Consider the following 27523-nt stretch of genomic DNA (forward strand, 5'->3'; position numbering starts at 1 on the left):
CGCTCCGGCAGCCGTGCGTCCTTGCGTCCTTGCGTCCACGCTCCGGCAGCCGTGCGTCCTTGCGTCCTTGCGTCCACGCTCCGGCAGCCGTGCGTCCTTGCGTCCACGCTCCGGCAGCCGTGCGTCCTTGCGTCCACGCTCCGGCAGCCGTGCGTCCCTGCGTGGCCGGCTCCAGGCAACCAGGGAGGCTGCAATGGCGGATGATCTGGATCGGCTACTGGACGAGGTGGAGATGCGATTTTGTAGGAGCGGGTCGACATCGAGTCTTGAGGGGGAGGAGAGAACGGGCGATGGTGAGGGTTCGAGCGAGGAGGTGAAAATCAGGTTAAATCCCCATAATTTGTCTCTCTGAGCTGCAGCGGTCTCGCCGCGGATATTACACGCAGTGTTCTTGACAGCATTTTCCCATCGCTCCGATTAACGTGAAAATAAGGAGCGGGGGTTCGGTTGCTGAGGTCATACAAACGGTACAAGAAACACTGGCAGCCAACGTGTGGTTTGCCGGGTCAACCCAACGGGCACAAATATTGGTGCTTATTTATGGACTCCCTGGATGAGAGAAGAGTGGGGCACCTGTATATAGTCAAGTACTTGTGAAGTGTGGTCATTCTGAGTATTATTTTGTAGACGGGGTTGTCTTTTACACATTATGGATTTTTTTTTTAAATAACAAAAGGTCTCACCCTTCACGACTTGAGTTAGTTGCTACATAATTTTAAACCTATTTATGGGCCTGGTGAAATCAGTCAGATCAACAGTGTAGGCTTTAAAAAAAAGACATTGCCTCTATAGTGTGTGTTAAAGGAGGACAAGAGGAGAAGATGAGATTCTTATTTCCACTTATCAATAGTACAAAAACTACTCAAGAAAAGATACTGAGACAAAAGTTAGTAATGTAAACAAACTGTTTTACAGAATGTGCAAATAGGAGCCCATAAATGGGTCACTGATTGAGTTTATTGTTTAGGAGTCTGATGGTGGAGGGGTAGCAACTGTTCCTAGATCAGGTGGTATGAATCTTGTGGCACCTATACCTCTTCCCTGATGGCAGCAGAGAGAACAGAGCATGTACCGGGTGGTGTGGATCCTTGATGATTGCTGGTGCTCTCTGACAGTAGCATTCCGAGAAGATTTCCTCGATGGTGGGGAGAGTTTTGCCAGATATATATCAGGTTGTGTCCTCTACCTTTTGCAAAGCTTTCTGCTCCGAGGTATTTGTGCCCCCATACCAGGCCATGATGCTACTGGTCAGCACACTTTCATCTGTAGAAGTTTGCCAGGGTTTTTGATATCATACCAAACCTCCAAAGATTCTTGAAGAATTAGAGAATTGTGCTTTCTTCACAATGGCATTAGTATGTTGGGTCTTCTGAGATAGTGACTCCCAAAAATTTTAATTTGCTCACCCTCTTCACCTCTGATCATACTGGATTGTACATCCCTGGTTTTCTCTTCCTGAAGTCCACAATCCGCTGATTGAGTGAGAGGTTGTTGTTAGTACTCCCTTCAGTCAAGCTTTCAATCTTGTGGATTTCAAATATGTGGACTCATTGCCCCTTTTTATACAACCCACTACTGTGGTATCATCAGTAAATTTGGAGATGGTGTTGTTATGCCAAGCCTCACAGTTATAGGGGGCTAAGAATGCAGCCCTGTGGTGTCTGGTACTGATGGAGATTGTGGAGATATTCTTACCAATCTTCACTGATTGGGGTCTGAAATTCACCACTACTTGCAGTGATTTATCCCATACACTGCAACTGCAGATGCCACTTAAAGGTAGGGGTATATTTAGATGCATCAAGTGAGGCATAGTAAAATGAAGTAGCAGAGTGCAAATACTAAGTAGGAGAATGCAAATGCTAATTAAAAGTCATACCTCAGCACATACTAATAGATTATTTTTTTTGTAGAATCATACACACCAAAGGTACAAGGGAGTTCTTCCAAATGTGAGGAGAGCCCTCCCTGTGCTTGCATACCTGCACTGTTCCTGTAGCAGTTGAAGTAAGGCTGAGGTCCAGCACCTTATCTTTTCTTTAGTCATAATATAACTCTCATGTGAACAATATAACCATCCAGGTTCAACAATTTATTAGATGCTTTTTGTTACATATCTATTCTCATCCATTTTTGTCATGCACCATCATTCTTTTTTTAGTTATTTATTCTCTCATTCCTTTCCATCAAATGACAATGTTTTTTTCTCTGTTTCTCTGTCTTTTTATTTTAAAATTTGTTACATGTCTTATTTCCAATTATGATGAGTTTATTGACCTGAACCATTAACTTGTGCCTCATATTAAAAACGTTATCTCACCCTCTAGATTTTTAGTCCAGTAATGTAACCATGCCATACCCAAAGCAAGTAATAAAGTGGAAGATTACTACATTAAGACTGCTGGGAGTGGAGAAATCAGGATGGAATTTTCTCACTGGAACATAAGCAGCAAGGTTATCCACACTTCTAGGATCTGTTGGTTTTTCCTTTGCCTTATTTCCATACATTTTCAATCTCCTAGCTGTTAACCCATGTTTCCTTCATGAATTTTAAAAAGTACTTTGAGCCATTGTGATGATGTTAAAGATACCATAAAAATGCAAGACTTTTGTTTCAACACTCCCAGTGAATGAATCCATCCATCCTTCATCGTGACCTTACACCATCGTCACAATATTTAATTATTTATTCTCTCCAGTCATTCATAGATTTGCCCCTTCTGTTCTTCTCCTTTCTCCTCTGCATTTCTTCTATAGTCTTTGAAAATCTTTTATCTCTGATATTTTAGTTCTGGCAAAAAGTTAGCACACCAAAATTATGATTCTCATGGCTTGGCTTTGCCAACAAAGATTTAGGAAGCCTGCAAAATGGATTTTTTAGGTGGAGGGCGATGTGTGCAGTTCTGGCCCTTCCCTTTACACCCGGAGTTTATCTCCCATGGCCCACCAAGCTGGGACAGTGACAGCCATGTCCTCGGATTATAGGTGTAACATCAGAATGTCTTTCTCCTAGAATGGATAGCCTGACGAGGCTAATGAGCCTCATCTGCCCAGGTTTGAAATCAGAGTTTACCTGTTCTTAGGCTAGCTGCCAACCAAGGTGAACGAGCCCAGCCTACACATCCAGTTATATCGCTGGACACTCGGTTGCCCCATGACATAGCAAACTCAGTGAAAATGGGGACACCAACAAGAAGGTGTTGCAGTAATGTAGGAGAGGCCATTTGCAGTTACCTTCTGCCTGGCAAGCCAGACAGTGATCACGCTGGATCACTGAGAAAGGAGAGGCGATGTATTACACATGCATTTTCCCTGGATGAGCAGAACATCAGGCCCAGACTTCACCTGCCTCCATCCCACCCCCCCCCCCCCCCAAACATAACTTCAACAACTACAAATGTGCTCCAGAATATGATATAATAGCAGAGCAGCTACAGAAAGGCATATAGAGTTGCAGGCACTCATCAAATAAGTTCCAACTTTACTAAAGAATAATTGGGTAATTTTTCTAATTTATGTAAATTAGGTAATTCTTAACCTACCAAGTATTTCCAACATTTTTAGTAATGTTCAACAAATTGTAGTAATGATTCTTTTAACCTGGATACCAAACTAGTCCCTCTAGAGCAGCTATTCTCAACTTTTCTTCAGCTATTCCCTTCCCCCAGGATGCTGCTCCAAGTTAATAGGCCCCTTCTCGATGAAGCAGTAAACTTTTGGTTCCTTCAGTACTTCTGTCGTACTAACTACATAAAAAAATTATGTAAGTGAGATGAAAAGAAAACCAGGCTTTTACTTAAATGTTCTGTAGCCCCCTTGAGAATGGCTACTTAAGAGAATGAGCATATGGGAGAGAAAATAGTCACAGAAAATGCTGAAAATGATAATGGTTCAGGTCAACATTCTTTCATGAGAACTGAAATACGTTAGAAATAAAACATTTTACAATTATGTTGTTGTGAGTCGAGGAATTGAATTACAGGGAAAGGTTAAACAAGTTAGGACTTTGTTCCCTGGAGTGTCAGAAAATGAGGAGAGATTTGATAGCTATGTACATAATTATGAGGGTACTGATAGGCTAAATGCAAACAAACTTTTTTCTTTTGAGGTTAGCTGAGACAAGAACTAGAGGACTTAGGTTAAGGGTGAAAGGTGAAATGTCTAAAGGGCACATTAGGGGGAACTTCACAAAGAATAGTGAGAGTCTGGCATGAGCTGCTAGCTGAAGTGGTGAATGCTGGCTCAATTTTGACATTTTAAAATATTTGGATAGGTACATGGATGTGAGGAGCATGGAGGGCTATGGTCTGGGTGCAAGTCAGTAGGACGTGGCAGAATAACAGTTGGCACATTCCAGATGGGCTGAAAGGCCTGATTCTGTGTTGTAGTGTTCTATAGTTGTGTTTTACGTCATGGGGAAGGAGAAGGGATGAAAAAAATAATGGAAATGTTTTTGTATAGGAGCAACCAAAAGTAAGCCAATGTCAAGGTAATGATAGCTGATCACCACAGATTTTCTCAGTGAGATCTAAATAACAAAAGAGGAATGAAAAGAGGACAAAAATGCTGGAAATATGGAACACAAAACATGCAGAAGCTATAAAATTGAACAAAGAGAATTTTGGAAATACTCAGCAGAGGAAATACTGAGTTATGATGAATTAACCTTTCATCATAACTGGTCAGGAGATATGAGAACTGTAAAATGCCCAGTCAGGATATTTCTTGATGTTCCTTGAAATTGCCTTCATTTTTGTGGGACAATATAAGAGGCGAAGGCTGAGAGGTCAAAATAGTAGAAATCTCACGTACTGGAGTCCCAAAATTAATTGCTCATTGTAACCCATCTCAACAGAACAGCGCACTGTTCCACACCCCATACTTTAACATAATGCCAAACAACTATCATGCCAGGTTTGGATATGGAATTTCATGGAAAACATTGGTAGTTTTATTATCTCAGTATTTTCAGTTAGTCTTTATTTTGGATATGGTTAATTCTGAAAAAAATGAAATAATGTTATATTTTTTTAATATTTTATTTAAAATGTTCTCCATACATGTAGTAGTCAAAGATTAATAGAATAATACAATTTTCAAAAGGAAACAAACTAGAAACTGCATACATAATGGTATATATCCCTCCCAAAACTTCCCCTCCCCCAAAACCCCCACCCTCAAAATAATGAATATAAAAGATACAATTTAGATATGTAAAATAAAAGAAAGAGGGAAGAAACTTTCAGGATTACACAGAGGGATACTGTCTAACACACGTTTAAACAGAGTTCTTTAATACAATTTAGAGAAGATTCTCGCAGGTCTAGAGGTACAGGAAGCTCAACATTACAAATTTAAATCTAATATTTGAGTATATGGGTGGCAAATTTGTAAAAATGTAGCTTATTTATTTTTCAAATTATATGTAATTTATTCCAAGGAAATACAACTTTGAATGTCTGCATTCCATCTTACCATACCCAAATGCAATACATTTTTTTGCTGCTGCTAATGTAACTAACAAATTCCAATTGATGAAGTTTTAATTTAGGTCTTGTTCCTTCACTATTTCCTAATAAAAATTAATCTGGATTTTGCAGAAATACAACACCTGTAACTTGTTTCAAAAAATTCCTTAAATCCACCCGAAAAGTTCTTACCTTGGGACAAGACCAAGTTTAATGCAAAAAACTTCCTATATCCTCACCACACCTAAAGCATTGATCTGATAAGTCTGATTTCAATCTATTCAATTTTTGTGGTGTAAGATATAATTAATGTAAAAACTTACACTGAGCTAATCTATACCTTTAATAGTGTTTGTCATACAATCTCTGCAAAGATCTGTCCATCTTTGCTCATCAATTACAATGTTCAAATCTGGTTCCCACCTCTGTCTAGATTTATGAACTCCATGTTTAGGAGTTCCTATTTGTAATAAAGAATATATTGTAGAAGTAAACTTTTTAACAATTCCACTCCTAGTAAGAATTTCTACATCACTACAACCAGATTACAACATGGTTGGCCCTCAAATAAGCTCTCAATTGAAAATAACAGAAAGTAATATTTTGGGTTATTCCATGTTTATTTCTCAATTGTTCAAATGACATCAATTGACCCATTTCATAACAAATAATCATTTTTTATATATTTGGTTTCGTAAGGGGATTATAAATGTTGAAAGATTGTTATGAAAAAGATATGAGAATTTTGAGTCAGAGGCATTTTGGGCAATATACGTCCTCTTGCACCAATTTCATAATTTATTTTATTCCAGACATTAATCAGGTACTTCAACAATAGTGTTTATTTTTCACCAGCCATCAATTTTACATCCCAGCAATGTTATCATCTTGACCATCATAGTAGATTTGCCATTTAACCACTGAAATTTGCTGCTGGGCCAAATTTTGCAATGTTGTTTCTTAATTTTATTTGAAGGTGTTACGGAGTCCAGAGGACCCCAAAACCCAGGAGCAATAGATATGCACCATGACAAAGGATTACTTAAACAAAAGTTGCTTTTAATTATCTTTGAACATGAAAACAGAATCAAACTTTAACTTAATACTATAAACTTACTTAATCCCCCTCTAATCCTAAGCGCACATATGTGTAATGGGTATATAAGTGTAGAAAAGGTCTGGTTCACAGTCCAATCTCACTGGTTGCAGGCAATTCTTGTACTGTGCACAGAAGTTAGCATTAAAAAAGTTCACCAGGCTTTGGGGTTTAACAGGCAAATGGTCACCACTCAGGAGGGTTCTTGTTTGTCTTCAGAGAGAGATTCCTTTTGTTCCAAGACAACTGCACCTGATTCCTGTTTAATCAATCTTGCTGACGAAACTTGCCCCCATCAGGGTTCTCCAGATGATCCTCCTTCTTTCAGGTCACCTTTCAGATAGCAGTCTTCTCCTTTGACCAGGCAGTCTTCCAAAAGTTTGCCAGCTTTGTCCTTCTGGAACTGATTTCTGTCTCCTTTCTCTCTGTTTCACACCCTCCCTCTCTGAGAGCAAAACCGTTCTCTTTGCCTGCAAAAATCACATGCTCTCCCAGGCAAGCTGTATGCTGCAACTTTGTTGCTCTTTTTTGCAAAAAGCATTCCGCTAAAGTGCTGCAAATATTCTGTGTTTTAAAATGTTTGTGCGCAACCTGCTATAATAATTCCTCCCAAACCACCTCTAAATACTCTGTCACAAAAACGAAAGGCAGTCTTAGAGATGTAAACAATGTGAAAACTTTCTGTTTGCAAATGCTAACTAACCTGTGCATTTCTGCTGCTTTCCATTTAGATTTAAAATTTCTGGCTGTTGCAGATCTTCTTTCCATATTGTTTGATATTTGGTGCTGAGATTTCATTATTCATACCCATTCTCATGTAGTAAAAATACACAATGCTGGAGAAACTCAGCAGGTCAGCAAAGATAAAAATACATAACTGACATTTCAGGTTTGAGCCCTTCATCAGGGTAGTTTTACCTTTTCTATATTCTCCTTCATTGTGTGTTTTTACTTCAGCCATGGTGTCTACAGATTTTCGTGTTTTACTTTCATTCTTCCATAGATTGGCTACATTTTAATATAGTCTGTTCTGATTTTTAGCTCACCACCAATCCCATCAGATGAAACTTTCAAAGAGGAAGATAATCTAAATGATCTTATTAAAGAGATATTTCATGACAATCCTACTGCATCAGACCTATCTGTAAGTTGTGAAAAATGTGTTTATTGTAAATTCACTTTTGGAAAAACAATCCAGAAAAGTTTATGAAACATTTTATAATGTTTAAAGAAAGAAGTATATATGATGATTTCTCATTCGTATTAAATTTGTGGTGCAGTCGGTACTTTGTAATCTAAATCTCCCCAATCTGAGATTAAGCATTTTCCTGATTTACACTACGGTTGCTTGTTTTATTGGAGTAGTTATCGTCTTTCTGATCCTTGTCATCTGCTTTACCTGTTGAGAGTGCACATCAAAAATCTGGGTCCTCGCTGAGTGTGTTTTACCACTACATGTTCTAGATCAGTGATTTTCAAACGATTTCTTTCCACTCACATAGCACCTATGCCATAGGTGCTCTGTGATTAGTAAGGATTACTTAGAGGTATGAGAGTAGAAAGAAAACGTTTGAAAACCACTGTTCTAGATACTTGAGACAGTAAACAAAATATTCCCTACTGTAGTTTGTTGAATTGTAGTTGACAATATTGCTCTATAATTTCTGGCTTTGATTCAAGCCAGGCTGAGCCATTTGTCTGTCTCTCAAAGTCAAAACATAATGTGAATGTTGACAGACTCAATCAGTCCCTGCTTTATTTGGAACCACAAAAGATGACACATGCAAAATTATTCAAACATCTAGCTCATAAGAAGCTTACATATTTAACACCATTTATACAAAACTTCTTTTATAGTTTTTAGTGTGACGAGGCACCCATTTTTATGAGAACACAATAGGAACACAATAGTCACTGAACTAGAAGCAAATTTTATGTGCATGGTCTTATTTTTAGATTATAATACATACTGGGATTATTATTACCAAATAGCTTTCACATGAATGACAATTTTAAGGTAAATGAATGCATAGAGGGAAATAAAAACAGGTTTATACAGTTAGGATGCAGGTGGAATTTTGTGATGCATGAACTGTGGCACAGTTCACATCAAGCAAAAAATCTAGTTCTGTGCTGGATGGTGCATGTAATAAATAGTCTGCTTTATGCATTTCCATTTCTGTTGTAGTAAATTAACAATGATAGCACAATAGCTTAAAATTATCAAGGACGAAGGGCTTGATTTATTGGTCCTGAGGAAGGGCCATGTAGTAAAACAGCATGGCATTACAGATATAAATTATTAATTAAAAGAGCCTAGCTTGGAAATCTTTAGATCTTGGAAATCTTTAGATCTTGGAAATCTTTAGATCTTGGAAATCTTTAGATCTTGGAAAAATTGTAGTAGGGATTGTGTTGGGTACCCATTTCCCAAAAGCATTTCCAAGAAATGTGATTAAAGTACACTTAACATAAGATTAATTTAATCCATTTATAAGAATATAATGTTTTCTTGCACCCAGTTGCAATTGATGGTTACAATATAAATATATTCAAAACTCAATATCTATAGAGATCATGTAAAAAAGAAATTTACAATGTATCTTTGATAAATTACAGCATGTGATATGCAAAGTGTATGCTTTTGCTGGTAGCACCATAGAGACATGTTGTGTTAAATTAGATGCTGTATAAAAATGAAAAAAAAAATTGATTTTGATTTTTGGTTTTTTTTTCATTCGTTGACTCATTAATTCATTTTGTTTTCAGAAGTCAAGTCCAAGTGCAGTAACAAATGGTGCAGGTCTTAAGAATTTTTCTAGGGCTAAAGTTAGAAAGTAAGTTTAAGGAATACATTCTATATACAGTTTTGAAGATGGCAATTATTAGCTGGCAATAGCTAAATTTTATTTGTTTTCTTTCTTTGGCTTGGCTTCGCGGACGAAGATTTATGGAGGGGGTAAAAAGACCACGTCAGCTGCAGGCTCGTTTGTGGCTGACAAGTCCGATGCGGGACAGGCAGACACGGTTGCAGCGGTTGCAGGGGAAAATTGGTGGGTTGGGGTTGGGTCTTGGGTTTTTCCTCCTTTGCCTTTTGTCAGTGAGGTGGGCTCTGCGGTCTTCTTCAAAGGAGGTTGCTGCCCGCCAAACTGTGAGGCGCCAAGATGCACGGTTTGAGGCGTTATCAGCCCACTGGCGGTGGTCAATGTGGCAGGCACCAAGAGATTTCTTCAGGCAGTCCTTGTACCTTTTCTTTGGTGCTCCTCTGTCACGGTGGCCAGTGGAGAGCTCGCCATATAACACGATCTTGGGAAGGCAATGGTCCTCCATTCTGGAGACGTGACCCATCCAGCGCAGCTGGATCTTCAGCAGCGTGGATTCGATGCTGTCGACCTCTGCCATCTCGAGTACTTCGACGTTAGGGATGAAAGCGCTCCAATGGATGTTGAGGATGGAGCGGAGACAACGCTGGTGGAAGCGTTCTAGGAGCCGTAGGTGGTGCCGGTAGAGGACCCATGATTCGGAGCCGAACAGGAGTGTGGGTATGACAACGGCTCTGTATACGCTTATTTTATTTGTTAATTTTCATTTAATTTTCAGTGCACAGAATGTTAAATTGATCAAACATTTACAGTATCTCACCCTGTTTCTCCTTTTACTGCATACTATTTGACGCTCTGATACTAAATTAACTAAAATTATTATCAAATAAAAATGTTTATGCATACTTGCTGTTAATTAGATATTAAAAGACAGCAGCTTGATTCTTTTTTCCACCCATTCAATTGAATGATTAGAATATCTTGGCCAGTTAATTTCACAATATGAGCACCCAATAGAGAAGGTATCCCACCAACAATACAATAGAATATATATCTAGGACTGGGAGTACATAACTGGCTTTTTCTTTTTACGTTTCCATATTTCCTTCATTTTGACCACCCAGTTGTAAAGTTATAGAATTTTACAGCTAAAAACCAGGCCCCCAGCTCCAAACCAGTCCCTTTTGCTTGCTTTCTGTCCACATACCTGTAAACCTTTCCTGTCAGAAAGTATCTATCTAAATGTCTTTTAGATGCTATAATTGTACATGCCTCTACCACTCATTCCATATAAATTAAAGTCTGAAAATCTGGACAGCTTGGGGGATTGCATCGATCCAGATTTTCTGGATCCTCGGGAAGACTCTTAAATTTCAAATTTAAGGATGAATAAATAAGTGATGAACAGATAACTTTTGATAGTTTATACATTAGCAAAAACAGTATTCTTCATTTATCAAAACAAGCAGTTTTAAAGAAAAGTAAAATCAACGTTTGACAAAGATGTAAACATAAGATTTGATTGCTTGTTGCCACGCACACAAAAGCATCTTAAATTTTAAAAGTTTGAGAGTTTTCAAAAAGTCTGAATTCTCGGGTGGTCCAGATTTCTGGCATCTGGATTTTTGGACTTCTACTTCACCCACCACCCACAAATGGAAAAAGTTGCCCTTCAGGACCCTTTTAAATCTTCCCCCTCACTTTAAATCCATGCCTTCTAGTTTTAGAATACTCTACCCTAAAAAAAAGGGCAATGTCTATTTTCGCATCATGGTTTTGTAAGCTTTTATACAATGTCTCGCCTTGCCTCCAACACCCTAGTAAACACCCTATCCAGCCTCTTGTTATAATTTTTGTCCACTAGTATCAGTAATATTCTTGTGACATTTGGATAATTAGGGTTTGATTGGAAGAAGTCTCACGAATCATTTGGATTTTTTTTGAAGAGATGACAAGCAGGGTTGATGAGGGTTGGGCACCAGAAGTTACATATTTAGCAAGGCCTTTGACAAGTCCGTGTGTGGCAGTTTAGACTGGAAGATTAAATCAAATGGGGCCCAAAGAGAACTGGCCTGTTGAATTCAAAACTGGCTTAGTGGAAGTTAGCCGAGAGTGCCAGTAGAAGGATATTTTTTTTCATATTGGAGGCCTGTAAACCATGGTGTGGTGCATTCTTTTGATAAGCACATTTGCAGATGACACCAAAATTGGTGGTGTAGTGGACAATGAGGAAGGCTATCTAAATTTACAATAGGATGTATATAAGTTAGGTATGTGGGCCAAGGATTAGAAATGGAATTTAATTCAGACAAGTATGAGGTGTTGCACTGTAAAAACATTCAAAAGGCATATGGTCAGATTTATGGATAAGAGGGCCTTGGAGGGATGTTGGCTAAGTGCTGGCATATGGGATTAATCCAGAAGACCGTATTGGTCAGCATAGATTTGGGCCAAAGTGCCTGTTCATATGCTGCCTGACTCTACCTTTTTGCACATTTCCAGGTTAATAAATCCTTTCCTATAATTGGGTGATCAGACTGCATACAATACATGGTACGTCCTTACCATCATCTTGTACAGTTGTAATATGTCAATCCTGAACTCAATGGTCTGACTGATGTAGCCCAAATGCTGCCTTTAGCATCCTATGTGCATTGCTACTTTTGTGAAATTATGAACCTGTACCTCTGTTCTACTACACTCTCCAGGGTCTACCATTCATTGTGTAAGTCCTGCCCTGCTTTAACATACAAAGTGCAACACATCTCACTTGTTCATGTTAAATTCCATCTGCCATAACTTGGCCACCTTTTCCAATTCAGTTAGTTCATGTTGTAATCTGAGATAACTTTTTTCACTGTCTACCATGCCACCTATTTTGTGTCATTTTACACATCAGTTCTTTGGAGTTCACTTAATTAGTGACCTATTGTGGATACACAACATCTCCTCACTTGTCAGAAAGGAGAAACAGTGACTGCACTTCCTGAGAAGACTGTAGCGAGCAAGGCTACCAGCCACCATCATGTCATCCTTCTACAGGAGCTCTATCGTGAGTGCCCTGACCAGTTGCATCACAGTGTGGTTGCTGCAGAGAAATGTACTGATCCACAGAACCATTAGATGGCAGACAAGATCACTAGAGTCTCCCCCCTACCCCCACCATTGACGTGATCTGTCAGGGTTGTTGGAAAGAAATTCGACTATTATGTCAGAGGGAGGGTGAAGTGAGATGGCAGTGGCGCACAGAGGTCAGTGCCTGTGATGGACCTGGTTATGTTTAGTACTTTCTGCAACCTTCTGCGTTCCTAGGCATTGGGATTCCCAAATCAGGCTGTGATGAAACCAGCCAGTATACTTTCCACAGAGCATCTGTAGAAGTTTGCTAGAGTATCTGATGATATGCTAAATCTCCTTAGACTCTTTAGGAAGTAGAGAACTTGGCGTGCCTTCATGGTTGCCTCGATGTGCTGGCTCCAGGAAAGGTCTTCTGAAATATGGACACCTAGAACTTGAAGGTTCTAACTATGTCCACCTCCTTTCCACCAATGTGGATGGCTCATCTTTCAATGAAAAGGAAACTGTAGATGCTAGAAAACAGAAAATTCTGGAAAAAGTAGTCAGGCTTTGCCTGGTTCCTCAACCATACTATCAACCCCTATGACTAGTCCCACCATGGCCACTTATTGCTAGTTTTCACTCTCAATCAGGATATTAATGTGCCTGTTTGTTGAGTGTGAGTCAGTCTTAAAATTATCAAAAAGGACCAATCGTCAAGATGCAAGTTCAGAATCAGCATTTATTATCATAAACATATCACCAAATTCATTGTTTCTGTGATAGTAAATAGTGCAAGAAAATAGGAGAAAGTGAGGTAATGTCTGTGGTTCATTGTCCATTCTGAGGAAACTGTCCCTGTGCCAATGGGTGCTCATCTTCAGGCTCTGTCCTTGCAGAGTTCTTTCTTCCCTCAAGGTCTTTTTGTCCTCATCATTAATATTAATTATGGTGGCGTTTTTTCACGTTGTGCCCTAATATCACTTCCTTTCTTAATATTAATTCCATTTGTGTCCTAATATTAAGTTTGTATATTTTTTTGCTTTGACCACTGATTGCCTTTATTTTTAGATGTTCTCCAGTTTATCTTGGTGGGAGTTCTGAATCTTATGGATTGGGAACGAATACTTCTCACAGGTAAAGTTTCACATTTCTTTAATTACCCATAATTTAACAAGGCAAAACATTTTGAGGGAGAGATAATTAGTATAATGCATCATCTTGTTAATGCACATTTAAGGATGGAAAAATATGTTTTCATATACTGTATATCTATACCAAGCTGGGTAATAAAAAACCTGCTTTCTTGCCAAATTAAAATGTTAACTTGTTCCTCGCAACTGGGATAGATCCAGTGATTTTATTACTTTCTTCATAAAGGCTGCTGAAATTATATTTTTTTGCTTTTAATTCTTTCTTTGGCTTGGCTTCGCGGACGAAGATTTACGGAGGGGTAAATGTCCATGTCAGCTGCAGGCTCGTTTGTGGCTGACAAGTCTGATGCGGGACAGGCAGACACGGTTGCAGCGGTTGCAGGGGAAAATTGGTGGGTTGGGGTTGGGTGTTGGGTTTTTCCTCCTTTGTCTTTTGTCAGTGAGGTGGGCTCTGCGGTCTTCTTCAAAGGAGGTTGCTGCCCGCCAAACTGTGAGGCGCCAAGATGCACGGTTTGAGGCGAGATCAGCCCACTGGCGGTGGTCAATGTGGCAGGCACCAAGAGATTTCTTTAGGCAGTCCTTGTACCTCTTCTTTGGTGCACCTCTGACACGATGGCCAGTGGAGAGCTCGCCATATAACACGATCTTGGGAAGGCGATGGTCCTCCATTCTGGAGACCTGACCTACCCAGCACAGTTGGATCTTCAGCAGCGTGGATTCGATGCTGTTGGCCTCGGCCATCTCGAGTACTTCGATGTTGGAGATGAAGTCGCTCCAATGAATGTTGAGGATGGAGTGGAGACAACACTAGTGGAAGCGTTCTAGGAGCCGAACAGGAGTGTGGGTATGACAACGGCTCTGTATATGCTTATCTTTGTGAGGTTTTTCAGTTGGTTGTTTTTCCAGACTCTTTTGTGTAGTCTTCCAAAGGCGCTATTTGCCTTGGCGAGTCTGTTGTCTATCTCGTTGTCGATCCTTGCATCCGATGAAATGGTGCAGCCGAGATAGGTAAACTGGTTGACCGTTTCAAGTTTTGTGTGCCCGATGGAGATATGGGGGGGCTGGTAGTTATGCTGGGGAGCTGGCTGATGGAGGACCTCAGTTTTCTTCAGGCTGACTTCCAGGCCAAACATTTTGGCAGTTTCTGCAAAACAGACCTCAACAATGAAGACGCTGTTTACATCCGGTACCGCACGGATGGCAGCCTCTTCAATCTGAGGCGCCTGCAAGCTCACACCAAGACACAAGAGCAACTTGTCCGTGAACTACTCTTTGCAGACAATGCCGCTTTAGTTGCCCATTCAGAGCCAGCTCTTCAGCGCTTGCTTTTAATACAGTACTTGTAAAAGTAAAGGTTCCATTATTGTCACATAATACTACATTTAGAATGTAACAGACATGAAATTCTTTAACTTTGTCTACCGTAAGGAAGACAGAGAGTCGCTACTTTATCAAGCACCCCTCATAGAAATGAGGCCCCAGCGAGGAACGAGCTCGCAACCCCTGGTTTACACTGAGCTATCAGAGTCCCAGTTCATTTCCAAAAATTCTTCATATCATAAAGTTATGCCCTCTTGTCCTAAATTTTACTACCATGGGAAACAACCTTTCTACATTTACTCTGTCCATATCTTTCAACAGTCGATATGTTTCAATGAGATCCGCCCTCATTTTCCTAAATTCCAATACGTACAGGGCAAGAGCCATCAAATATTTCTCATGTGATAACTCTTTAATTCCCAGAATTATCCTAATGAACCTCCTCTGAACCCTCTCTTGTGTTAGCACATCCTTTCTTAAATGAGGAGCCCAACACCACTGCAAATAAAGCCTCAACATCACATCCCTGCTCTTTTATTCCTCCTGAAATGGATGCAGGATTGCATTTGCCTTCTTCACCACCGAGTCAAACTGCAAGTTTACCTTCAGACTCCCAAGTCCTTTGCATCTGGGAATTTTTAATTTTCTCTCCATCTGAAAAAATAGTCTGCCCGTTTATTTGTTCTACCCAAGTGCATAACCATACACTTGTGGATATTTTATTTTATTTGCCATTTCTCTGCCCATTCTCCTATCTGTCCAAGTCCTTCTGCAGCCTTCCTATTTCATCAACATCTGTTGCTCCACCTACCTTCGTATCATCTGCAAATTTGTCCACAAATTCCATAATCTAAATGATAAGCCTGCTTGTGGTTTCCTCAAAAAATTGCAGTAGGGTAGATGGGGAGGTTCACAAGCCTCTTAGCTATTGTGAAAAATAATGTTCTTGAATCTAAAGATGCCAGACTTCAGCCTTCTTTACCTTCTGCCTGAAATTACCAGCGAGAAGAGATTGTGAGCAGGATAATGGAGATCCCTTGTGATATTGGATGCCAATAAAGGACCAGTGATTGATTCCTCTGCTGGACTTGGCTAGAAAAGGTTATTATTTCCCTTTATGATGTACTGTGTTTTAATAACAGGGTTGGTGTAGTTTTCCTGAAAATCAGCGAATGAGAAACTATTGAAAGAGATTCTTGCATGAATGAATTGGGTGAATATTGAGCAACAAAAGAATTTCCAATACTGTACTTAGGTTATTTTTAAAGGAAAAATAAGATATAAATATAGATCCAGCAGGTAGGTATGTTCTGTTGCACTGTCAGATATACTCAGATCCTGAACCCAGATGACGATAAGTTTATTAGAGACAACTTTTTCAGATTGGCTGACTCTCATGAAAACATTCTGGTGGGCAGAGACTTCACTGTTGTTTGGATCCGGTTCTAGATAGATCAGGGAGAAAAGATATTTTTTTAAAAACTAAAGCAGCTAAAGCTGTACTGACGTTAATGGGGGAACTGAATTTAATGGACATCTGGAGGTGGGTTCATCTGGGGGGAGAGATTATTCCTTTTATTTAATATGACTCCTACTCAAGGATAGATTTATTTTTTACTTCAGCGCAATTGCAGAATAGGATCCTAGGAATCAAATACAAAGCGAGACTTTTATCAGACCATTCACCTCTTGTATTGATTATTGATATGCCACACGAGCAAGAGATGATTCGTAGGTGGCGCTTTAATACTTTCCTGTTGAAAAGGCTGGATTTTTGTAATTTTATTCGAAATCAAACTAATATGTTCTGTGAGACTAACTCTGAGTCATCTGTGGACAAATTGTTACTTTGGGATACATTAAAGGAATATTTAAGGGGCCAAATTATTAATTATGACTAGGGTTAAAAAAATATATATAAGGGAGATGGACGAATTGGAAAAAGAGATTATAATTTTAGAAAAGGACCTTCAATAAAGATGCTCTGTAGAAAAACATAGAAGACTAATTAGTAAGAAGCTCAAGTACAATACAATGAGCACATATAAAATGGGAAAAATGATAACAAAATCTAAGCAAAGATACGATGAGCTTGGGGAAAGAGCCCACAAGGTCCTCTCCTGGCAGTTGAAATCAGAGCAAGTCTTGAGAATGATAGATGCAATTAAGGTCAAACATGGACAGGATCTCCTATAAACCGAAGGACATAAATGAAGCTTTTAAACAATTTTATATTAACTTGTACGAATCTCAATCAGTGGGCATTTGAATAAAATAGAGTTTCTTGTCACAATTGAATCTTCCAAATTTGAATCTAGAAGAACAGGCTCCCTTTAATCAAGTTGAGATAGAGGAAGCATTGTAATCATTGCAAGTTAATAAATCCCCAGAAGTTTGGATCCTACCCGAATTTTATAAAGAATTTAAAGATTTACTGATACCTCTATTGATGGAGGTACTAGATCAAGTAGTAGCAACTTGTGCTCTCCCAGAGTCCTTCTCAGCAGCAATTATTACAGTGATTCCCAAAAATGATAGGGACCCATTGAAACTATCATCTTAGAGCCCCATATCATTATTGAATATGGATTATAAGATCATTACTAAAGCTCTGGCAAATAGATGGGCAGTATATTTTCCTAAATTAATAAATTTAGATCAGACAGGTTTCGTACAGAAGAGACAGTGTGCGGACAATGTTAGTAGACTGCTCAGTATTATCCGTCTGGAACCAATGAGAGATGAATTGAGTGTCACTCAGACCTGAGATGAGGAGAAAGTTTGGGGAAAATTTTGACTAGGACAGGTATTTATTAATTGGTTTAAAGCTCTATATCATGAGCCTAAAGAGAAAGTAATCACTAATGGCCAAATCTCATTGGTGTTCCCATTGTCCAGATCTAGTAGACAAGGTTGTCCATTATCTCCAGCCCTTTTCGTCCTGGCTATCGAACCATTAGTGGAATCTATCCACCAAGATCCAGACATAAAAGGTTTCAGAGTTAACCAGGAAGAAAATAAAATCAATCTATCTGCTGATGATGTTCTTATATATCTGACAGACCCAGTGAGTTCATTACAAAAGTTGCAGTCGAAATTGGAATTTTTCGGGACTTTCTCAGGCTATAAAGTTAATTGGGACAAAAACGAAGTTATGCCACTTAAGGCTGCGAATTGTGATCATGTTAAAAGAGACTATCAATTAATGGCTGCTTAATGGTACAAAATATTTAGGTATTAAGATAGATAATAACACAGAATTTATATAAGTTGAATTATCTTCCCTTGCTTCGGAAAATTGAAGATGATTTAACTAAATGGATAACTCTTCCAATTACTTTGATTGGAAGGGTCAATTGTATAAAAGGGAGTATATTGCCTAAATTGCAATATATTTTCCAAAACTTACCTGTTTTAGGACCACAACGATTCTTTCAGAATTTAAATAGCTATATTAGCAAGTTTCTGTCTAACGGTATGTTTCCCAGAGTCTCTATCGATAAATTAACTTGAAATTATGAACTAAGAGGATTAAAGCTCCCAGACTTTAAAAAAAATATCATTGGGCAACCCAAATGAAGTTTGTCATCTCCCTCTTTGACAGACAAGTCTTGGGTAAAACTGGAACTGCATAAGATTGGTGAGAAGATAGCAGAAAATTTTTATATAAATGGAATTCCAAATTTCCATTTGGTCCTAAGGAAGCCCCCCCCCCCTTACTGTAAGGTAAAACATCATGAGATGGGAATGTGTAGGGAGTTACCCTGTACAGGGCAGTAACAAGAAGGGGAGGTGTCCTTGTACTCCTGTTAGGTAAAACATCATGAGATGGGAATGTACAGGGCTGTAACAAGATGTGAATGCATCCTTGTACTTACAAGATAAGAGAGACATTGATGGATTGAGAGGCAGGAAGCTAGCAGGGAAAGGATAGCAACAGTTTTAGTCATTGGACAAGTAATGATATGATGATGTTCTAAGCACATATCCAAGGGTATAAAAAATCACCATTTTGCTGATAACGGCAGAATGCATTCTCCGACTAACATGTTTAGTCGCAAGTGTTACAATCCGGTAATAAAGAACAAAGAACCCTGATTTCGACTCAGCCTGGTGTTTGTCTCACTCATTCATGAACAAAGCAGACCTAACATTACTAAAACATATTATTACAGTTTGGAATAAACCCAATGGTCAAATTGGTATTAGGGGAGGCCTCTCGCCCAAAATACCCCTAGCTCAAAATAAATTAATTCCATTAACAATTGATAATAAAATTCTAGAAAATTAGTCCCAGAGTGGGATCAAATATATCGAAGATTGTTTTGAGGAGGGACAATTTATGACATTTGAACAAATCAGGAATACATTTGGAGTTTTAAATACATCCTTTTTCTGCTCTCTTCAGTTAAGATCTTATTTAAGAGATTTAAAACACACAAATGCTGGAAAAACTCAGCAGGTCAAACAGTGCCTTTATGTAGTAAAGGTAAAGATACATCACCAACATTTCGGGCTTGAGCTCTTCATCAAGGGGGGCACTGTTTGACCTGCTGAGTTTCTCTAGCATTTGTCTGTTTTTTCACTTAACCACAGTGTCAACAGAATCCTGTGTTTTAGCCCATATTTAAGGGATAAATTAGGTCCAGCACTGGCCTTACCACAATAGAGACTCTGGTTTGAAAGGGGATCACAAAGTAACTTATCTCAAAAAATGTATTTCTTACTTCAGGCAGAAGCCCCTAAACAAGGGCTAGATAACTCAAGCGAGAGATGGGAATCAGATTTAGGTATGGAAATCGATCCATTTTGTTGGTCTTACCTATGTCGGGACAGCATGAGCAATACAATTAATGTAAGGTATAGGCTGGTGCAATATAATTTTTTGCATCAGCTTTACCTTACTCCGCAAAAGTTAAATAAATTGAAATCTAAATTATCCAATTTATGTTTTCGATGCAGTCAAGATATAGGGACCTTTTTGCATTCGACCTGGTCACGTCCTCAGGTGAGATCCTTCTGGGAAGATTTGGGGAATCTCTTGGAACAAATTAGCAGAATTCGATACCTTCCGGTTCCACAATTCTTTTAATTGGGGAAATTAGCAGATACAAGACTTAAATGAGGCTATTGAAAAAATATCAATTAAAATTTGTTAAACTTGCTTTAGCAGTGGCTAGAAAATGCATCGCCATTACTTGGAAATCTAGTACCCAACTGAGTTTGACCCACTGGAAGTCGGAAATGTATAGTTGTGTACCCCAGGAAAAGATTACTTACAACCTCCAAACTTGTAACAACATATGAATATGGAACCTGTATTTAAGATACACAGGGGTTAACCTTTGATGATCCCCCCCAACCCCCAACCCCGATCTCCAGTACCACCATCTCCAGTATCCTTAGTGTTGTCTATGTCGACATTTATCCCTTAAGGGAGGAAGTAAGCTCTGGATGAATTACATAATGTTTCATCTGTATGTAATTAATGCTTTTGGAAAAGATGATTTTGTTACATCATATGGGAGAATTACCTCTATTTTTTTCCTTTGAGGGATGGGGTCTTTCTCTTATTTCGCTTTTTTTCTCTTCTGTTTCCTTTTTAAGGATCAGCACAGTTTGTAATTTATAAACAATAGAGCAGAATTTGATCATTGGGATTCTTTTTTTATATCAACATGCAGTTCGGTTCTGGTATTTTATTGTATATATCTATAATGCTTCTTTGATTTTGTTTGTTTTGCAACTCCATGTTGATTGAAAATTAAAAAATAAAAAAGAAAGAAGACTCTAATAACTTGTACAAAGGAGATATCAGAATGTTCAGATAATGTCATGGTCAAATTTTTTTTTATATATATATAAGCATATAACAGTTTACAGCGTGGAAACAGACCATGTCAGCCCTATGAGTCTGCGCCATTTCACTTAAACAACTCCACTAGCTCTCCCCTCCCACTCTCCGCCCATAATCCTCCAACTCCCTCATATCCATGTACACATCCAACTTTCTCTTAAATGACAGAAAGGACTCTGCCACAACTATCTCCTCTGGAAGATCATTCCATTCTGCCACTACCCCCTGAGTGAAGAAGCATCCTCTAACATTTTTTCTGAAGTTTTGTCCCCTTACCCTTAACTTATGCCCTCTTGTTCCAACCTCCCCCTGCCTCAGGGGAAAGAGTCTACTCACATCTAGTCTATCTATTCCCTTCATAATTTTTAAATACCTCTATCAAATCCCCTCTCAACCATCTACGTACAAATGAATAAAGTCCCAGTCTCCTTAATCTTTTTCTGTACTCTAGATGTTGTAAGCCAGGCAACATCCTTGTAAATCTTCTCTGCACCCTCTCCACCTTAACTATATCCTTCCTATAATTTGGAGACCAGAGCTGAACACAATACTCCAAACCTACCCTCACCAATGCCTTAAACAGTTGCAGCATCACTTTCCCAGCTCCTAAACTCTACACCATGATTTATGAAGGCCGCATGCCATATGCCTTCTTAACCACATGGTAATCCACCTTCAATGAACTCTGTACCATAACCACAAGATCCCTCTGTTCCTCGGCATTCCACAATGGTCTTCCCTTAACTGCATAAGTCCTATTCTGGTTATTTTTTCTGAAATGCAGCACCTCGCACTTGTCTACATTAAATTCCAACTGCCATCTTTCAGCCCACTTTTCCAAAAAAACCAAATCCTTCTGTAATCCAAGAAAACCTTCCTCACTATCCACCACTATTTTCGTATTGTCTGCATATTTGCTTACCCAGTTAACCACCCCCTCCTCCAAATCATTAATATAATTGATAAACAACAGGGGACCCAGTACCGATCCCTGAGGCACACTGCTCATCATTCTGACAGACAGAGTCCACCATGACTCTCTGCTGTCTATCTTCCAGCCACCTCTGAACCCACCTCACTATCTCTCTATTAATCCTTAGTGACTGAACCTTCCTTACTAACCTTACATGTGGAACCTTATCAAAAGCCTTACTAAAATCAAAATAGATCATGTCAACCGCCCTATCTTCATCCACATTTTTTGTCACCACTTCAAAAAACTCAACTAGATTTGTCAAACATGACTTTCCCTTCACAAACCCATGCTGGGTGCCCCTGATCAATCCCTGCCTATCCAGATATTTGTACATACTATCTCTAAGAATACCCTCCATAACTTTCCCCACCACTTACTTCGGTCACTTCACCACTTGACCTTCGGTCAAACTTACTGGCCGATAATTACTTGGCCTGCACCTTGTGCTTTCTAAATAACGGAACTACATGTGCAACACTCCAATCCCGTGGCACCACACCCTCCTCCAGTGATCGTTGAAAAATCAGTCAGAGCCGAGGGAGTCACGTGATGGAGTAGTGGCCGGACGGTGAACTCCAGCCCTCTCCAGAAAAGTCGGGAAAAACAAAAGAAAACACAAAGGCACAGAAATAAAAGTTACAGAAAAGTGAGTATAAAGGTGGAAAGAAGATGGCGACAAAAAAAGAAAAATCGAAGGCAACGGTAAGAAGAGAGGAAGAGAAGACAAAGGAGGAAAAAGGTGAAGGCCTTACCTGTCCGAAGAGGCCCGCTGCGGAGAGAGAAACCCGCTCCCTCAGGTCGGTAAATAATGGACTACAAAAATGGCTCGCAGAGCCGAGTAAAAGTGCGCGATGCGAATGAAAAAAAACACACCGACGGGAGGGGGGACCAGCTGGGGAGTCAATCTCCACAGCCGGCAACGACAGCTGCAGAACACCTGCAGCAAGAAGAGACCACAGAAGACAGTAGAAACAAGAAAGAAGAGGAGGAAAAGGCACCAAAGAAACAACAGATGGTCAACCCAGAGGAAGAAGAAGAGGAAGAGGAAGGCAAGGTAAAGGATATACTTGCTCTTATTAAAGGATACATGGAGTCATTTAAAGAATGGCAAACACAGGAATTTAAGGATTTAAGAAAAAGAATAAACAACACAGAAGAGAAAATAAATAAAATGGAGATGACCTTAACAGAAATGGGAAAGAAAATGGACAAGATGGAAGAGCGGGCAGTAGCAGCAGAAATGGAGGTAGAAGACTTAAAAAAGAAATTGGAGAAATCTAATAAAAAAACTAAAGAGACACAAGAACTACTAGCTCAAAAAATAGATACAATGGAAAACCATAACAGAAGAAATAACATAAAGATAGTGGGCCTTAAGGAAGATGAAGAAGGCAAGAATATGAGGGAGTTTATAAAAGAGTGGATCCCTAAGACCCTAGGATGTCCAGAACTACAGCAAGAAATGGAAATAGAAAGGGCACATAGAGTATTGGCCTCTAAACCACAACCACAACAAAAACCAAGATCTATTGTAGTAAAATTCCTAAGATATACTACAAGAGAAAAGGTACTGGAGAAGACAATGGAAAAAGTAAGAGAGGGCAACAAACCACTGGAGTATAAAGGGCAAAAAATCTTCATTTATCCAGATATAAGTTTTGAACTCCTAAAGAAGAGAAAAGAGTTCAATACAGCAAAGGCGATTTTATGGAAGAAAGGGTATAAATTTTTACCTATCTCGGCTGCACCATTTCATCAGATGCAAGGATCGACAATGAGATAGACAACAGACTCGCCAAGGCAAATAGCGCCTTTGGAAGACTACACAAAAGAGTCTGGAAAAACAACCAACTGAAAAACCTCACAAAGATAAGCGTATACAGAGCCGTTGTCATACCCACACTCCTGTTCGGCTCCGAATCATGGGTCCTCTACCGGCACCACCTACGGCTCCTAGAACGCTTCCACCAGCGTTGTCTCCACTCCATCCTCAACATCCATTGGAGCGCTTACATCCCTAACGTCGAAGTACTCGAGATGGCAGAGGTCGACAGCATCGAGTCCACGCTGCTGAAGATCCAGCTGCGCTGGATGGGTCACGTCTCCAGAATGGAGGACCATCGCCTTCCCAAGATCGTGTTATATGGCGAGCTCTCCACTGGCCACCGTGACAGAGGTGCACCAAAGAAAAGGTACAAGGACTGCCTAAAGAAATCTCTTGGTGCCTGCCACATTGACCACCGCCAGTGGGCTGATAACGCCTCAAACCGTGCATCTTGGCGCCTCACAGTTTGGCGGGCAGCAACCTCCTTTGAAGAAGACCGCAGAGCCCACCTCACTGACAAAAGGCAAAGGAGGAAAAACCCAACACCCAACCCCAACCAACCAATTTTCCCCTGCAACCGCTGCAATCGTGTCTGCCTGTCCCGCATCGGACTTGTCAGCCACAAACGAGCCTGCAGCTGACGTGGACTTTTTACCCCCTCCATAAATCTTCGTCCGCGAAGCCAAGCCAAAGAAGGGTATAAATTTATACTAAAGCATCCAGCGGTATTGAAAATATTTATTCCAGGACAACAAAACAGACTATTCTCGGATCCAGAAGAAGCACGAAAATTTGCAGAACAATTACAAAAATAGACTGAGGGAGGAAGACGGGTAATGAGAGTTAAAATGATCACGATTGATATGTATGTGGGTAAAGACAAAAATAGACTGTGGGATGAAGACGGGTAACGAGAGTAAAAATGATCACGATTGATATGTATGCGGGTAAAGAGGTATAAGAGTGAATAGAGACAATGAGCATACATGAATGTATCTGTACTTAGAGGAAAATATAGATAGTATAGACAAGAATTAATAAGGGAAGGTAATGGAATAGAGAGAATAAGGAGGGAATTAAAAGAGTGACCTTTGTGACATATGAAAAGTGAAATCTTTTCTGGGGGAGGCGGGGAGGGGGGAAATAGCGGTCACTGCAAAATCAGTTGACGCTTGCGAGTGGATTCGCAAATCCAAATGGAGAGGGGAGATGTGGTTGTCCGACAAGGGATAAAGGACAACTCAGGAGGTGAAGGGGAGATTGGGGATAAATAAGATAGAAATAGGAGAATAAGGAAAATGTTGGATGTTGTAGGAATGTTGTCTTATAAAGAGTTGAAAATAAGAAAACAGAAATGGAAAAGGAGGAAAGGTAAGATAAACAAAATATAAAAGGGCTACGCTGAACTATATGTCTTTAAATATTAATGGAATACATAACCAAATTAAAAGGAAGAAACTACTAAATTTAAATGAATAAATGTATTCCATTAGAAAAAATAACATATAGGTTAAAAAATAATATTGAAATATTCGAACAAGTATAGGAGCCTTACATTAAATACAATAGCGAAAACCTACTGGGGACAAACATTACCTAAGTTGATGGAAGGAGAAGGAAAGAAAAGAATGGACTCAGTAGAATTTCTGGTGTAATTTTGTTGAATGACAACATTGTCTGACTGGCTTAATGCAACCTAGATTGTATACCTAAAATGGATGAGAGGGGGGGGTGGGGGGGTGGTTTGGGAGGAAAGGGGGGGGGGGGGGGGAGAAAAAGTCACTGTATATGTGTGAAAAAGAAATAGTGTATATCATGGCTAATGTGATTTATGGTGTGAAAAATAAAAAATTTAAAAAAAAAATTCAGTCAGAGCCCCTGCTATTTGCTCCCTGACCTCCCTTAACATCCTAGGAAAAATCCCATTAGAACCAGGAGACTTATCCACCTTTACAGGCCCTAGAAGCCCATAACCCTCTCTTTACTAATCCCTATCCTTTCCATAACTAAACCATTTGCCTCACTAATCTCACATAGTCCAATGTCCCTTTCCCTTGTGAATACAGACGAGAAAAAAATCATTCAATATTTCCCCCTATCTCATACGATTCCTCACATAGTCCACCATTTCCATTTTCCAGTGGACCTACTCTATCCTTAACCTTCCTTTTACTATTTATGTATCTGTAAAAACCCTTAGGATTCACTTTCACCTTATTAGCTTTGGAAACCTCATACCTTTTTGCCTTTCTAATTTCCCTCTTAAAGTTCTTTCTGATATCTAAGTAACGATCATACATCTCATCAATCTTTTGTTTCTTATGTTTAGCATAGGCCTCCCTCTTATCCCAAACCAACTTCCGAATTTTCCTAGAAAACCATAGTTCCCTCGAACTTTTGGTCTTGCCTTTCGACCAGACTGGAACATAAAGATCCTGTACTCTCAAAATCTCACCTTTAATACCCTCCAATTTTCCTCTACATTCTTTCCGGCAAAAAGATCAGCCCACACAAATCTCTTCAAATCCCTTCTCATTTCTTCAAATCTGGCCTTCCCCCACTCGAAGATCTTCGACTTCAGACCCAACCTATCCTTTTCCATAATTAACCTAAAGCTAATGGGCCCATAATCGCTGTATCCGAAGTTCTCCCCAACACTCACCCTCATCATCTGCCCTGTTTCTTTCCCTAACAACAAATCTAACATTGCTCCCCCTCTAGTGGGCACCTCCATATAATGCTGCAAAAAACAGTCCTGAACACATTTTATAAACTCTAAGCCATCCTGCCCACTCACTAACTGTGTTTCCCAATCAATGTTAGGAAAATTGAAATCCTCAACCATCACCACTCTACTCCTACTGCATTTCAGCTATTTCCTTGCACATTTGCTCTTCTAGTTCCCTCTCCCCATTTGGTGGCCTATAATATACCCCTATAATAGTAACCTCACCCTTATATTTTAGTTCTACCCACATGCCTCCCTCGATGAGCCCTCCAGTTTATCTTGCCTCAGCACCGCTGTAATATCTTCACTGACAAGTAATGCCACAGCGCCCCACATACTCCACCAATTCTGCCTCATCTAAAGCAGCGAAATCCTGGAATATTTAACTTCCAGTCACAACCCTCCTTCAACCACGTCTCACTAGTGGCCACACATCATAGCGCCACGTGTCAATCCACACCTTTGGCTCATCCACCTTCCTTACACTCCTTGCCTTGAAATAAATACATCTCAGAGATCTCCCGCATTCTACCTTCTGCCTATCACCCTCACTACCTTTCTCACCATTGTAATTATAATATCTATTCATTACTTCCTGCTGTTCCACCCCCAAATTATGTGAATATGCCTTTTTCCTGTGCCTGCAAACCCTCACCCTGCTGTCCTCCCTTACCTGAACCCCTATCCCCAACCACACTAGTTTAAAGCTCCCCTGGCAGCCCTAGCAAATGCCCCTGCCAGGAGACTGGTCCCTTTGGGATTCAGATGTAATCCATCGTTACGGTATAGGTCCCATCTTCCCCAAAAAATGTCCAAGAACTTGAATCCCTGTCTCTTACTCCACCCCTTTATTTAACCTCCACCTGATTCTGTTCCTGTCCTCACTGTCACATGGCACAAGAAGCAATCCAGAGATTACACCCTTAGTGGTCCTTCTTCTAAGCTCCCTACCTAACTCTCTATATTCATTCTGCAGGACCACTTCCTCCTTATTTCCAACATCGTTGATGCCAACATGTACCATGACCTCAGGCTTTTTACCCTCCCCTTTTAGGATGTCCTGGACGTGTAGTTACATCCCAGACCCTTGCACTAGGGAAGCAAACCACTATCCAGTTTTCTTTATTGTGTTCACAAAAACCTCTGTCAGTCCTCCTGACCATCGAATCCCCTATAACTATCGCCCTTTTTCTCCTATCCCTACCTTTCTGGGCTACAGA

General features: G+C 39.8%; 1 protein-coding gene across 6 annotated transcripts in view; it reads left to right on the top strand.

Annotated features, from left to right (window-relative positions):
- Positions 1-152: 152 nt before the first annotated feature.
- cfap418 (cilia and flagella associated protein 418) overlaps positions 153-27523 on the top strand; it is a 111173-nt gene continuing 83802 nt past the window's right edge. For 4 of the 6 annotated variants that reach the window (XM_069921810.1, XM_069921808.1, XM_069921812.1 and 1 more), the window contains exons 1-4: positions 153-324; positions 7606-7708; positions 9334-9401; positions 13515-13580. In XM_069921810.1, coding sequence (XP_069777911.1) covers positions 194-324; positions 7606-7708; positions 9334-9401; positions 13515-13580 — 368 coding nt within the window. In that variant the 5' untranslated portion in view covers positions 153-193. The remainder of the gene's footprint in view (positions 325-7605; positions 7709-9333; positions 9402-13514; positions 13581-27523) is intronic. The other 2 variants (XM_069921811.1, XM_069921813.1) reach the window with 2 other exon arrangements.

Source organism: Narcine bancroftii, chromosome 2, assembly GCF_036971445.1.
Source record: "Narcine bancroftii isolate sNarBan1 chromosome 2, sNarBan1.hap1, whole genome shotgun sequence".
NCBI lineage: Eukaryota > Metazoa > Chordata > Chondrichthyes > Torpediniformes > Narcinidae > Narcine > Narcine bancroftii.